This window comes from Mesoplodon mirus (genome assembly GCF_964341445.2).
Source record: "Mesoplodon mirus genome assembly, chromosome: 3".
Lineage (NCBI taxonomy): Eukaryota > Metazoa > Chordata > Mammalia > Artiodactyla > Ziphiidae > Mesoplodon > Mesoplodon mirus.
The window spans coordinates 64,744,699-64,760,268 of NC_138978.1; the positions used below are offsets into that span (position 1 = coordinate 64,744,699).

At 35.8% G+C, this 15,570-nt stretch overlaps 1 protein-coding gene across 1 annotated transcript in view; it reads right to left on the reverse strand.

Moving 5' to 3' along the window:
* Window positions 1–9,276: 9,276 nt before the first annotated feature.
* PTGER3 (prostaglandin E receptor 3) overlaps window positions 9,277–15,570 on the reverse strand; it is a 78,672-nt gene continuing 72,378 nt past the window's right edge. Inside the window, exons 3-4 of the mRNA XM_082614057.1 lie at window positions 11,897–11,988; window positions 9,277–9,358 (exon numbers count right to left, since the gene is read on the reverse strand). Coding sequence (XP_082470183.1) covers window positions 9,355–9,358; window positions 11,897–11,988 — 96 coding nt within the window. The 3' untranslated portion in view covers window positions 9,277–9,354. The remainder of the gene's footprint in view (window positions 9,359–11,896; window positions 11,989–15,570) is intronic.

The following is a 15,570-nucleotide window of genomic DNA, read 5'->3' on the forward strand; positions in this document are numbered from 1 at the left end:
TCTTGGAAATAGAATAGACAAAATGCAAGAAACAGTTAACAAGGACCTAGAAGAACTAAAGATGAATCAAGCATCGATTAAAAACACAATAAATGAAATAAAAAATACTCTAGATGGGATCAATAGCAGAATAACTGAGGCAGAAGACGGATAAGTGAGGTGGAAGATAAAATAGTGGAAATAACTGATGCAGAGCAAAATAAAGAAAAAAGAATGAAAAGAACAGAGGACAGTCTCAGAGACCTCTGGGACAACATTAAACGCACCAACATTCGAATTATAGGGGTTCCAAAAGAAGAAGAGAAAAAGAAAGGGATTGAGAAAATAGTTGAAGAGATTATAGTTGAAAACTCCCCTAATATGGGAAAGGAAATAGTTAATCAAGTCCAGGAGGCACAGAGAGTCCCATTCAGAATAAATCCAAGGAGAAATACGCCAAGACACATATTAATCAAACTGTCAAAAATTAAACACAAAGAAATCATATTAAAAGCAGCAAGGCTAAAACAACAAATAACACACAAGGGAATCCCCATCAGGATAACAGCTGATCTCTCAGCAGAAACTCTACAAGCCAGAAGGGAGTGGCAGGACATAATTAAAGTGATGAAGGAGAAAAACCTGCAACCAAGATTACTCTACCCAGCAAGGATCTCATTCAGATTTGATGGAGAAATTAAAACGTTTACAGACAAGCAAAAGCTAAGAGAATTCAGCACCACCAAACCAGCTTTACAACAAATGCTAAAGGAACTTCTCTAGGCAAGAAACACAACAGAAGGAAAAGACCTACAATAACGAACCCAAAACAATTAAGAAAATGGGAATAGGAACATACATATCGATAATTACCTTAAATGTAAATGGACTAAATGCTCCCACCAAAAGACACAGAGTGGCTGAATGGATACAAAAACAAGACCCATATATATGCTGTCTACAAGAGACCCACTTCAGACCTAGAGACACATACAGACTGAAAGTAAGGGGATGGAAAAAGATATTCCATGCAAATGGAAACCAAAAGAAAGCTGGAGTAGCAATTCTCATATCAGACAAAATAGACATTAAAATAAAGACTACTAGAAGAGACAAAGAAGGACACTACATAATGATCAAGGGATCGATCCAAGAAGAAGATATAACAATTGTAAATATTTATGCACCTAACATAGGAGCACCTCAATACATAAGGCAAATACTAACAGCCATAAAAGGAGAAATCGACGGTAACACAATCATAGTAGGGGACTTTAACACCCCACTTTCACCAATGGACAGATCATCCAAAATGAAAATAAATAAGGAAACACAAGCTTTAAATGATACATTAAACAAGATGGACTTAATTGATATTTATAGGACATTCCATCCAAAAACAACAGAATACACATTTTTCTCAAGTGCTCATGGAACATTCTCCAGGATAGATCATATCTTGGGTCACAAATCAAGCCTTGGTAAATTTAAGAAAATTGAAATTGTATCAAGTATCTTTTCCGACCACAATGCTATGAGACTAGATATCAATTACAGGAAAACAGCTGTAAAAAATACAAACACATGGAGGCTAAACAATACACTACTTAATAACGAAGTGATCACTGAAGAAATCAAAGAGGAAATTAAAAAATACCTAGAAACAAATGACAATGGAGACATGACGACCCAAAACCTATGGGATGCAGCAAAAGCAGTTCTAAGGGGGAAGTTTATAGCAATACAATCCCACCTTAAGAAACAGGAAATATCTCGAATAAACAACCTAACCTTGCACCTAAAGCAATTAGAGAAAGAAGAACAAAAACATCCCAAAGTTAGCAGAAGGAAAGAAATCATAAAAATCAGATCAGAAATAAATGAAAAAGAAACGAAGGAAACAATAGCAAAGATCAATAAAACTAAAAGCTGGTTCTTTGAGAAGATAAACAAAATTGATAAACCATTAGCCAGACTCATCAAGAAAAAAAAGGGAGAAGACTCAAATCAATAGAATTAGAAATGAAAGAGGAGAAGTAACAACTGACACTGCAGAAATACAAAAGATCATGAGAGATTACTACAAGCAACTCTATGCCAATAAAATGGACAACCTGGAAGAAATGGACAAATTCTTAGAAATGCACAACCTGCCAAGACTGAATCAGGAAGAAATAGAAAATATGAATAGACCAATCACAAGCACTGAAATTGAAACTGTGATAAAAAATCTTCCAATAAACAAAAGCCCAGGACCAGATGGCTTCACAGGTGAATTCTATCAAGCATTTAGAGAAGAGCTAACACCTATCCTTCTCAAACTCTTCCAAAATATAGCAGAGGGGGGAACACTCCCAAACTCATTCTACGAGTCCACCATCACCTTGATACCAAACCAGACAAGGATATCACAAAGAAAGAAAACTACAGGCCAATATCACTGATGAACATAGATGCAAAAATCCTCAACAAAATACTAGCAAACAGAATCCAACAGCACATTAAAAGGATCATACACCATGATCAAGTGGGGTTTATTCCAGGAATGCAAGGATTCTTCAATATACGCAAATCAATCAACGTGATACACCATATTAACAAATTGAAGGAGAAAAACCATATGATCATCTCAATAGATGCAGAGAAAGCTTTCGACAAAATTCAACACCCATTTATGATAAAAACCCTGCAGAAAGTAGGCATAGAGGGAACTTTCCTCAACATAATAAAGTCCATATATGACAAACCCACAGCCAGCATCGTCTTCAATGGTGAAAAACTGAAACCATTTCCACTAAGATCAGGAACAAGACAAGGTTGCCCACTCTCACCACTCTTATTCAACATAGTTTTGGAAGTTTTAGCCACAGCAATCAGAGAAGAAAAGGAAATAAAAGGAATGCAAATCGGAAAAGAAGAAGTAAAGCTGTCACTGTTTGCAGATGACATGATACTATACATAGAGAATCCTAAAGATGCTACCAGAAAACTACTAGAGCTAATCAATGAATTTGGTAAAGTTGCAGGATACAAAATTAATGCACAGAAATCTCTGGCATTCCTATATACTAATGATGAAAAATCTGAAAGTGAAATCAAGGAAACACTCCCATTTACCATTGCAACAAAAAGAATAAAATATCTAGGAATAAACCTACCTAAGGAGACAAAAGACCTGTATGCAGAAAATTATAAGACACTGATGAAAGAAATTACAGATGATACAAATAGATGGAGAGATGTACCATGTTCTTGGATTGGAAGAATCAACATTGTGAAAATGACTCTACTACCCAAAGCAATCTACAGATTCAATGCAATCCCTATCAAACTGCCACTGGCATTTTTCACAGAACTAGAGCAAAAAATTTCACAATTTGTATGGAAACACAAAAGACCCTGAATAGCCAAAGCAATCTTGAGAACGAAAAATGGAGCTGGAGGAATCAGGCTCCCTGACTTCAGACTATACTACAAAGCTACAGTAATCAAGACAGTATGGTACTGGCACAAAAACAGAAAGATAGATCAATGGAACAGGATAGAAAGCCCAGAGATAAACCCATGGACATATGGTCACCTTATCTTTGATAATGGAGGCAGGAATGTACAGTGGAGAAAGGACAGTCTCTTCAATAAGTGGTGCTGGGAAAACTGGACAGGGACATGTAAAAGTATGAGATTAGATCACTCCCTAACACCATACACAAAAATAAGCTCAAAATGGATTAAAGACCTAAATGTAAGGCCAGACACTATCAAACTCTTAGAGGAAAACATAGGCAGAACACTCTATGACATAAATCACAGCAAGATCCTTTTTGACCCACCTCCTAGAGAAATGGAAATAAAGACAAAAATAAACACATGGGACCTAATGAAACTTCAAAGCTTTTGCATAGCAAAGGAAACCATAAACAAGACCAAAAGACAACCCTCAGAATGGGAGAAAATATTTGCAAATGAAGCAACTGACAAAGGATTAATCTCCAAAATTTATAAGCAGCTCATGCAGCTCAATAACAAAAAAACAAACAACCCAATCCAAAAATGGGCAGAAGACCTAAATAGACATTTCTCCACAGAAGATATACAGACTGCCAACAAACACATGAAAGGATGCTCAACATCTTTACTCATTAGAGAAATGCAAATCAAAACTACAATGAGATATCATCTCACACCAGTCAGAATGGCCATCATCAAAAAATCTAGAAACAATAAATGCTGGAGAGGGTGTGGACAAAAGGGAACCCTCTTGCACTGCTGGTGGGAATGTGAATTGGTACAGCCACTATGGAGAACGGTATGGAGGTTCCTTAAAAAATTACAAATAGAACTACCATATGACCCAGCAATCCCACTACTGGGCATATACCCTGAGAAAACCATAATTCAAAAAGAGTTATGTACCAAAATGTTCATAGCAGCCCTATTTACAATTGCCCAGAGATGGAAACAACCTAAGTGTCCATCATCGGATGAATGGGTAAAGAAGATGTGGCACATATATACAATGGAATATTACTCAGCCATAAAAAGAAATGAAATTGAGCTATTTGTAATGAGGTGGATGGACCTAGAGTCTGTCATACAGAGTGAAGTAAGTCAGAAAGAGAAAGACAAATACTGTATGCTGACACATATATATGGAATTTAAGGAAAAAAAATGTCATGAAGAACATAGGGGTAAGACAGGAATAAAGACACAGACCTGCTATAGCATGGACTTGAGGATATGGGGAGGGGGAAGGGTAAGCTGTGACAAAGGGAGAGAGAGGCATGGACATATATACACTACCAAACGTAAGGTAGATAGCTAGTGGGAAGCAGCCGCATAGCACAGGGAGATCAGCTCGGTGCTTTGTGACCGCCTGGAGGGGTGGGATAGGGAGGGTGGGAGGGAGACGCAAAAGGGAGGGGATATGGGAACATATGTATATGTATAACTGATTTAATTTGTTATAAAGCAAAAAATAAAAAAACAAAAAATAAAAAAATAATAAAAATACGTTTAAATACAAAAAAAAAAAAAACTGACCGAAGCAGCACATCAAAGAGGAAAAGTAAACAAAGAATCAACTGTCAACTAAATGCTACCTTTCCCCATATTGTGCATACCTAGTGTCATAGGCATCACTCATGTAGATTGCAGTCTGGCCACTTAGACTCGCCATCAAGTTTTTATTGAGCAATTTCTATGTGCTTACCACAGTACTAGGCTCTGTAGGTACAAAAGCAGAGGTCCTGCCCACAAGGGGCTTACAATATGGTTGAGTATTAAAAAAAAAAACTACAAAAGCTCTTAAAAATGCATATTGTACAAATTATTTTTATATAAAAAAGTATTTCAGATAACAACAATAAAATAAAGTCTTAGAACATGAATAAAGAGCGAAACATTTTAATCCATGAGGTAAGCCTAGACATATTTTGAATTAAAATATTTAGTAAAAGCCTGGATTAATGAAACACATAAGCACAAATATTTTTTTGAGGCAGCTGTTAAACATTTAAGTATTCATAGTAATTAATTAAAAGCATATCAAGCAAGGTATATTTTATTCAGATCCTTAAGGTGTCTGAATAATTACAATTATCTTAACAATAGACTTCTTTTAAATGTGCTTCCAACTACTGAAGATGTTGAAAAAAATTTTGTTCTTTTAAGTAGCTGATATGGTTTCCTTATAACCTAGTTTTCATTATTTATTTAATTTTTAAAAGTCGTTCTTGTAGACACTAAAAATGTAGACCAATTCAACACTGTCTGAATTTTCATATACTTCATGGACAAAGATCCCCTTATAAGATACATATACACATTTACATACAAAAGATAATGACTTTAATTTTTTCCTCCTTCCTTGGGAGAATTTGGATAAATATAATTTCTGATGGAAGCTCAGTCTTCTAACCCTAATATTCCTTGTTTCCTTTCCTTGCCCTGGCTCTAAGATCTCAGCATGTCTTGGCATGCCTCTTCACATTACCCTGTCCCAACCTCTTTTGGGAACAGCATAGCTGGATTTTTTTTGCTTTTGTTTATTTTGTTTCACACTGGGTTGCAGTGGTGCTGAATGAAATCACTGGCTCTGCAATAGAATGTTGGTAGAAGTAGGCAGGAGTTTATTTCTTCTAATGCAAAAGTCATAGGTCTATATGTAGTCAGGAACAAGGTCTATACAGCCCATTTTTTGTTGTGTCAAATACTGTACTAGTGCTATGAGACCCATGAAGAAAATATAAGAAATGTGTCTGTCAACCGTGAAATAGAATTTTGTCAAGGGAAAAAGACAGGCATAATGAAAATATTTAAGGAATAATATAGTAATTATCGAAATGAGCACTATATAGCTTCAGAGCTGGGGAGAGAGGTAAGCAGATAACAAAGACATAGTAGTCCTCCCTTATTTTTGGGGAATACATTCCAAGACCCTAGTGGATGACTAAAACCACAGATAGTACTGCATCCTATATATAGTATGTTTTTTCCTATACATAAGTACCTCTTTTAAAGTTTAATTTATAAATTAGGTACAGTAAGAGATTAACGATAATAACCAATAGTTATTGTACTAGCTCTTTTTCCTTCTTCACAATTTCAAGAATAGAAGATTTCTTCTTATGTAGATTTTAGCAACCTCAACAAATTTTTTTTCTTTCCTTATTAAATCGAGAACTTTCACTTAAAGGAAGCACTTTACACTTAAAGGAAGCACTTTACAATTTCTCTTTGGCATATCCGAATGGCCAAGCATCACTACTCTTGGGCTTTGGGGCTATTATTATTATTGTTATTATTATTATTATTTTTGACCACACTTCGCAGCTTGGGGCATCTTAGATCCCCTAGCAGGGATTGAACCCCAGGCTGGTGGCAGAAACCACGGAGTCCTAACCACTGGAGCACCAGGTAATTCCCTGGGGCCATTATTAAGTAAAAAGCATATTAAGTGCTTGAACCCAGGCACTGCAAACCTCAACAGTGGATCTGATAACTGAGTAGGCTATCATGTGACTAATGAGTGGGATACGGGGGACAAAGTGATGATTCACGTCCCAGGTAAGACAGAGCAGAACCCTAGGAGATTTCATCACGCTACTCAGAATGACATGCAATTTACACTTATGAATTGTTTTTTTCTGGAATTTTCCACTTAATATTTTCAGGCTGCTCTTGACCACTGGTAACTGAAATCGCAGATAAGGAGGGGCTTCTGTACTTAAATTGTCCAAGGTCTAAGGACAAGGTGAGATTCGAACATGTGGGAGATGAGTAGGTTTTTTGTGGGCAAAAATAACCATGAGGTATTAGAATCAAGAAGAATAGCATCCAGGGATTTGTTGTTACATAATGTTGATTCTGTCCATGACATTTCAACCCACACAGTCAGGAAGCCAGTTTATAGTTGAAAGTTAGAACTCGTATTATACAGTTGGAGGTAAGCCTAGATAAAGAATTAATCACAATTAATACTTATTGAGTACCTACTGTGTTACACTCACTTTACGTACCTTATCACAATAACCCCACAGGTATTATTGTCTTTAGTTTACAGATTAATTCATTGAGACTAAATGAAATTAATTAACTTTCTCAAGTTCACAGAGCTAATGAGTGGCACAGCCAGATTTACATCCAAGTTTGATTCCAAAACCCATACTTTTATTACTAGATCACATTGTCTTATAAATGGAATATCATTGTAATAAGTCTCACATCCCACTGTGCTGTAGGGAGAACAGTAAACCTAGAATCAAAAAACTTAAACTTGGATCTGAATTCCTACTTATGTTAGCTAAGTGACATTGGGCAAGCTCTCTGTAAACTTTGCGCTCTTTTGTAAAAATAAAATAGTAAATAGATGACAGCTAGACAACCACATAGCTGGATGATGGACAGATAGAAGTAACAGGAGTATGGATATTCCTATGATGGTTTGCAAATTCTACTTGCTCAATAAAATATGTTGAATTTAAACCTGAATAAAGGGATTGTGTACAGCATCAGTTTCGTGCCAGTTACATGGTGCTTGAATTTCAATACATATTTAATGAAAATAATTGTAGTTTGCAGCTAATTCACACTGGTTCAACTAGCCAAAAGGAATGATTCAACTATTTTGATTTCATCTTATTGACAGAAATGTCAATGGAGTCACATTATAGGCTCCTATTGCAAAACTACTGATACCATATTATCATCTCTTTCCAATATATCCTCGTAGGTGACAGCATAGCCTTTAGGTGCCTAAAGAAGGGACACTCAATAAATATGTGTTGAATTAAGTGAATGGGGTGAGGGAAAAGAAGGAGGAAGGGAGTGGGAAAGAAAGACAAGATAAAGAAATGTTGGTTGAATTTATGAGCAGGTAAGGGCACCTTAGCTGAGAGATAGTAGATGACTCAAAGTATTTTTTTAAAGTTCACAGAATTTCTTATTTCAGACAAACTAGACCCTTTTATTTCATAAAAAAGTAACAAAACTTGATAGTTGATAACTATGTCATTTATTAATTTTTTCTTTTGTATGCCACCCAAGAAGAAATTGTAAGAAGTGCTGAATTGATAGTGGTGGATTGGAGGCTGCACCTGGATTTTTTAATGCTCCAACTCAACAGTTCACCCCTTAGCTTCAATATTATTTTCTATGGCATTTCAAGACAGCCCTTCATTGCATCACACCTTTCAGTCTTCAAAGACAGAGAAATAACAATTATGCTGATTCCTGAGTTACTAAATGACACATAACCAGAATATAGACTTAAGGACTTTTAGTTCCCAGCTTAGCCCAGAAGAACATATCTCCAAAACATTAATCACACATTTTGCATAAATATCTTTGGTCATGGTACCTTCCTGCCTTCATTTGGCATCCTTTTCTATCTCGTGAAGTTTATGTTTTATTGGTTGAATTCTTCCTCTCAGTAAGTTGACTTTTCACTGAGAAAAACTTTTACTGATTTTTCAAACTCATATTGTAAAATCAAAACTACCATAAAATGTAAAGATATCCACATCAGTTGAGATTCACATAATGGTTTGAAGTTGGGGGAAAAACTCCTGAAGGATGAGGTTTTCTTTTTCTCATTTTTTTCACCAGTCACCATCTGTGCAATCGTGCCCAACTTCTTAAATATATACTCAAAATCCAGTCCCAGAAACCAATTTTTAATACCAAAGACACATATTACAGTAATAAACTTGGTCTCAGTGGATATTACTGACAAGAAAAAACATTGAAATTTTTAAAAAGATGAAAAAGAAGAAACAATCCAAATCAAGATATAAAATTCTCCTTCTCAGGTAGGAAGAAATACAGAAACTCAGGGAAGCAGGAATTGCAATAAAAAGTCCAACTCCGTTCTTTCATTATCTGTTAGAATAAAGAAAAAAAGATACAATAAGCATGGATAGGAATACTTTTGTTTTTGTATGGTATGAGGACTAAGATGTAAGTGCAAAATATAATGTCTTAGATATCAAAACATTCTCATTTGAAGTAATTACATCTGTGTTTTGTAAATAAAAGCGATTTAAATAATTCTGGATTTTGGATCATGTTAGCCTCTGGATCATTTAATTATGCTAGGTGTATGCCTTCATTCTGAGCAATTTTTCTGGTTTCTAAGATTATAATCCAGAAGAATAATCAACTTATAAAACTATATCAATTGTATAAACATTGAATGGTCAAATAATCTTGTCTTAAAAACAAGCCCTAATCAGTATATAACCACACTCTAAAAACATCAGGAAGAGTACTGATTAAAAGAGCCATGAAATACAATTTTTCTCCTATCAAAACAACAAAGTATTGTGTGTGTGTTTTAAGATACATACAGTGTTGGTTAGAATAAAGCAAAGTAGAAACTCTCACACATTGCTGAAGAAATTTTAAATCTCTAGTAATTCTTTTTGAAAACAGTCAGACGATAGGCATCTTTCAAGAATATTAAAAATTTATACATTATTTATTCCTTAAAGTATACTTTTGGTAAAAACAATCACAAATACTTTTTTTTTTTAATTCTGCATTTCAGTCTTTGGGTAATAGATACAACTCTATTCATCATGGTGCCAAATGTAAACACACATAATGATTAAGTAAACTATAGTATATTCTTTTAATAGGCTATTACATAAATATTAAAGTTACTTTAAAAATAATTTGTAAATAATCTGAGGAATGCTTATTTTATGTTAAATGAAGTAAAAAAAAACAAGACACAATAATGAGTATATATTATCATAAGTATGTAAAACTAAATCAAGGAAAGTGTAGGGGAAAATGAAGAGAGAAATACACTAAAATGATGGTGGGTTTTTTCTTGCGTAGTGGAAGTAAAGTTTAGTAAGTTGCCTTTCTTTCTAATTTTCTTTATTTTCCAAAGTTTCTATAGAGAGCCTGCCTTATTTATATAATGAGGGGAAGTATGATAAGATTTACTTTAAAAAAATAAAAGTGGGATTAGCATGAACGTACCAATAATGAGATGGGAGCTGGTTATCTCCCTTCTTTTCCCTTCTTTTGTGTTCCAAGGGATCTGTGTTCATAGCAAAACAATGCCTGTAATATGTATATTACAGGCAGATATCCAGGGGAAGGATATAAGATCATAAAAGTGAGTTGAGTAAAAATTTTATTGGCCTTGTGATTTTTGAGGTATGTTCCAGAAGCAACCAGCTTATTCTTATCCTTTTGGCATTGTTGCACAGTATTTATTGGAAAACACATTTAGATCTTGCCCTGAAGAACAGAATTGATTATCTCTCAGTTACTGCCACTATGGTAAAACAAATGGTCAAAGAAATTGAGCTGCTTGAATGTCCACATGTCATAACAACTTATATTGAGTAGAGGAGCTATTGTACCCAGCTGTACCCAGGGAATGAAATAAAATGAACATGCTGACTTTCCATTAAAAATGAAGAGTTCAACTTATTTGAAAAGACATGTGCTATCTTTGAAAATAAATTTAAACTTTTTACATGCTCTCATTAAAACAAAAAAGATCATACAATGCAATGATACACAGAAGATTATTCATTCAGTTTACCCTACCGTCAGTAACAAGAATATTGAAAGGAAATGTTTGAGGGAGGAAACTAATGCTCGAAATTTAGTCTGACCAAACTTGCATCACATTTGGCATTATGTTCTGTTTTCTGTAATGTTCATTCATTGAAATATATGTTTTATACAAAACAGATATAATCGAAAGGGCAAGTAAGAGTGTGCTAAACATATGGTGAACATGCTGAGTTCTGGTGCCTAAGCAAAACAGGGGTCACTTAGCTTTAAAATACTCCTGGAAGGATGGGATTAACATGTACACAATACTATGTACAAAATAGATAGCCACAAGGACCTACTGTATAGCACAGGGAACTATACTCAGTATTTTGTAATAACCTATAAGGGAAAAGAATTTGAAAAAGAATATATATATATATATATATATATATATATATATATATATATATATATATATATATGTATGTATGTATGTATGTATGTATAACTGAATTTCTGTGTTGTTGATCTGAAAATAACCTGACACTGTAAATCACCTATACTTCAATTTAAAAAAAAAATTAAGAAATACTCCTGGAGACTGTTCTTACTATGAAAAGTAAGTGACGTGCAGGCTCCTTCACTACATGAGAGTTGGTCAGTTCCAAGAGCAGCTTGGAGCCAGTCTCAGAAAGTTCTTAATTGGAGGAAATGTAAGCGAAGTTGTAAAAAACAACAGTAGCTCCTCTGGGGAATCTAGTCCTCCTTAATCAGATGTGTGTGCTTAGTTTGCATTTTAATTCTTAGAGGTATTCTGCCTTTGTAACATGAACTCGGATCAGAACAGAGAGATGAGGGAGGGCTAAGCTGTAGATCCAGACCGCTTCTACATCTCACCTTTCCAAGTGGTCACTCGACATCAAGGTTGAGGAACACTGGTGGGGTAAAGAGGTGGAGCTGGATGCATAGTTGTTTGTGTGGTGCCTGATCTGTGAACAGACAGAGGGTTTCAGTGGACGAATTATTGATTATGACTCCTTTCATCAGATGACACTTCCCTGAACATTTTTAAAAAAACAGCAGAGCCCCAATCCATACATCCATGCCCATCGGTTATTACCGAGTAAACAAAGATGTTTTAGATATTATCTCCCCGCGACTGTCTCATTCCTACCTCTGTGCTTTGACCCACACTCTATTTTTTCCCACACTGACACACCAGACATTACTTGAGAGCAGAAATCGGTCTAATGTGACTTCGGGAGTCCTAGAGCATTTATCACAGCATTTGTTAAATGCCGAATGAAAGCTCACTGACTTCAAATGATCTTTATAGGTAAATCTAATTCTACCACTCTCCAGCTTTCAGTGGCTTCCTGTTGCTCTTAGGGTACAGATCAAAATTCTTAACATTATCTGCTTGATCTAGCTTATGGCTGCAACTCCAGCTTTGTTTTGAACCTTTTGCTACTGTGTGCTCAGGCCACACTAGCCGTCCAGGAACATCACAAACAGGGTCATCCTCCTCCCTACCTCAGGGCCTTTGCACTTGAAGCTTCCCCTATCCAGAGTGCTCCTCCGTCCCCTCATCACCTGGCTGACTACTACTTGTCCTTCAGGTCTTAACTTGGAAAATCACTTCCTCAGAGAATACCCCGTTGACTAGGACTGGTCTCCCACTGTGTGACCTATTATTTTCTTTTCAAGAATTCATTGTAGTTTGTAACGACTAGTTATTTGTGTGATTATTTGTTTAACATGAGTTGTTTTCTCTAGGCTACAAGCTTCATGAGAGCAGAAATTATGCCTGGTTTAGCTTATCACTGCATCTCCAACAGCTACCACAATGCTTGGCACATAGCTGACGGTCCTTAAGTATTTGTGGCCTGAATGAACAATGCTGCATAATTTGCCCTGAGGCCCATCCTTCAACAGCATTCTACAAATAATTGCTTAAATTCATTCGATGCAATAAAATATTGAAATATACACATTTTGACAAAGTTGAAATACATAAAAAGAAAATATACCTGAAAAATGTTTCCTTTTTATACATTTCTTAGTAATTCTCTTACAAGAACTAGCAAAGTGAAATGAAATTCTTATAAGAAATTGTTACAAGAAAGAACAAAAAGAAATTGAATTCAATGTATCCTTAGTCAGTCTTTTTTATCAGATTGCTAGAGTCCTTTTTTTCTCAAGAGTATAGTTAAGATCATCTTAAATAGCATGTCCAACCCAAGTGGTGTGACATTATATAAAATGTCCAGACAGATATGTGGTTCTCCAGTTCTTGACTGTGTTAAGCAAATAGACAATTTTTTGTTTTAGGAAGGCAGTGTTACTTGAAGGACAATAAAATGACATGTCTTCATTGCAACAAAAAAATATAATTTGGCCAATATCTATTTCAGAGCAAACAGAAGATGTTCAGTGACACTTTTTATAGAAACATTGTGGATCTGGAAGAGTGGTCAGAGTCGAGGTCAAAGTAGAAAAGAAAAACAAAACAGGTTTTCCTCTACATTCTCTGAGACTTTCAGAATCCCCTGTGTGCCCCTGTATGAGAAGACCCTTCATATGTTAAAGAGCAATCTGGTTAGATTGGGTCCCTTCACTAGAGGACCGCTAAGTTTCTCTTCCTGCTGTCATGCTGCTTAGGCTCTCGTTTAGAGGACTGCTTTAACTAAGTAAATACACTTGGGATTGCATTATTTGTTGGCCCAACTTTAAGAGCAAATATAACAGTAGGCATTTGGGTATCATATGCCTGTCCAATGTCAAGTAGCAGGAAAAGAAGGAACTAAAGAGAAATGAGGCACTGCAAGGTAATAGGTGAAGAGCCATGAGTTCTGAAGCATGGTATGGTGCCTTGTTCCACTCCCTAAACTCCTCCCCTGGTGGAACCCATCTCCCTTATGGACATTCTCCGTGACTCACTCCATCATTCACATTACAAAATTTTGCTTCATGGTCACATCTAATTCTGCAGCTTACTCTGCCCCTGCATTTCATGACAATTTTCTCTCCTGTGTGTCTCTTTTATTTCACTCCTTCTCTCCAGTCTTCACGTCATTGTTCAGATTCTCACCCTCATTCTTCTTGTCCAGTGTATCAATCTGAACTATATGAAATTCACATTTTTGTTGGATCAAAAATGGTTGGATATTGGAAATTATATCTGATTTAACATAATAACAGCCTTCTAACTAACTAGTGTTTCTGACTGGAGTCTTTCTTTTCTCTAACACATCCTTCATATTGTTTCCAAGGCAAACCTTGGCAAATCCTAAACATCTTTGAAGGTTCCCCACTGCTACAGGATAAAGTTCTGAAATATCTAAGGTGCACCACTGAGTGGTTCCAACCTCCACCTCTGGGTTTATCTCCTGCTTCTCCTCTTCGTGTGACCTTTGATTCAATCCTGTAAACTACTCACACTTCCAGAAACCTGCCAATGCTCTTTTACACCTACTTACTATGGAGTTTGCTATTCCCTTTCTAAAATGCCTCTCTCTACTTCTGTCCAGAATCAATTGTACTTTTCCTCCAAGATCCAGTCTTTTGTTTTCTTGGAAAAGTATCTTTCCTTCTATCATATTACCATGGCATCGTATACATTATTCAAGATGTAATTATCTCATTATATTGTACTGGAGATCCAGTCTTTTGTTTTCTTGGAAAAGTATCTTTCCTTCTATCATATTACCATGGCATCGTATACATTATTCAAGATGTAATTATCTCATTATATTGTACTGGATTGGCCAAAATGTTCGTTTGGGTTTTTCCTTAACATCTTACAGAAAAACCTGAACAAACTTTTTGGCAAACCCAATACTTATGAGTGTGTCGGTTTCTCACTTTCTGATTCATAGCAGGAGCCCAATAAATGTTTGTGTGTAAAACAGTATTCTAAGAATGATTGGCTCTCCTCAGTGGTCAACATTATGAGGCCAAGGACTAACCAAATCTTTTGGCACACATAAGAACCTACTAGGTAGAAATCACTTTATCAGGCATGATGATATGTTCATATTTTAAGTTTCTTTTGACTCTAGAAATGTGTAGTCTCTGTATGTCCCATATAATACTTGAGAATATCCATGGTTACATTTCACCTAACTATGTATCACTCTAACTCACTGGACTGGGATGAAAGCACTTAGACACTCAGTGCACTTTTTTGAATGAATACATGAATAAATCAATGAATAATAAGTGAGGACTGTCTTGTGCTGAGTATTCCCAGAAGCAGACCCTGAACCAAGGGCTTGTATGCAAGTGACTTATTAAGGATGTACTCCCAGGAGAAACAGTAAGGGAGTGGGAAAGTAGGACAGAGAAGGAGAAGAAGCCATGATGTAGTGAGATTTTAGGTAATTCCAGTCTCAGTCTGAAGCTTTGGGAAACTCTGGAGGGTAAACTACACTTCAGAGTTTATCCCATCTCTATACGAAGGGACTGGGCTTTCCTACTCCCATACCCATAAGTCATTTCTGCTTTGGGGAGGAGTAAAACTCATAGGTTATGCTGATTCTGCCTGTGGGTGAGTCTCTGAAGGTACTGGT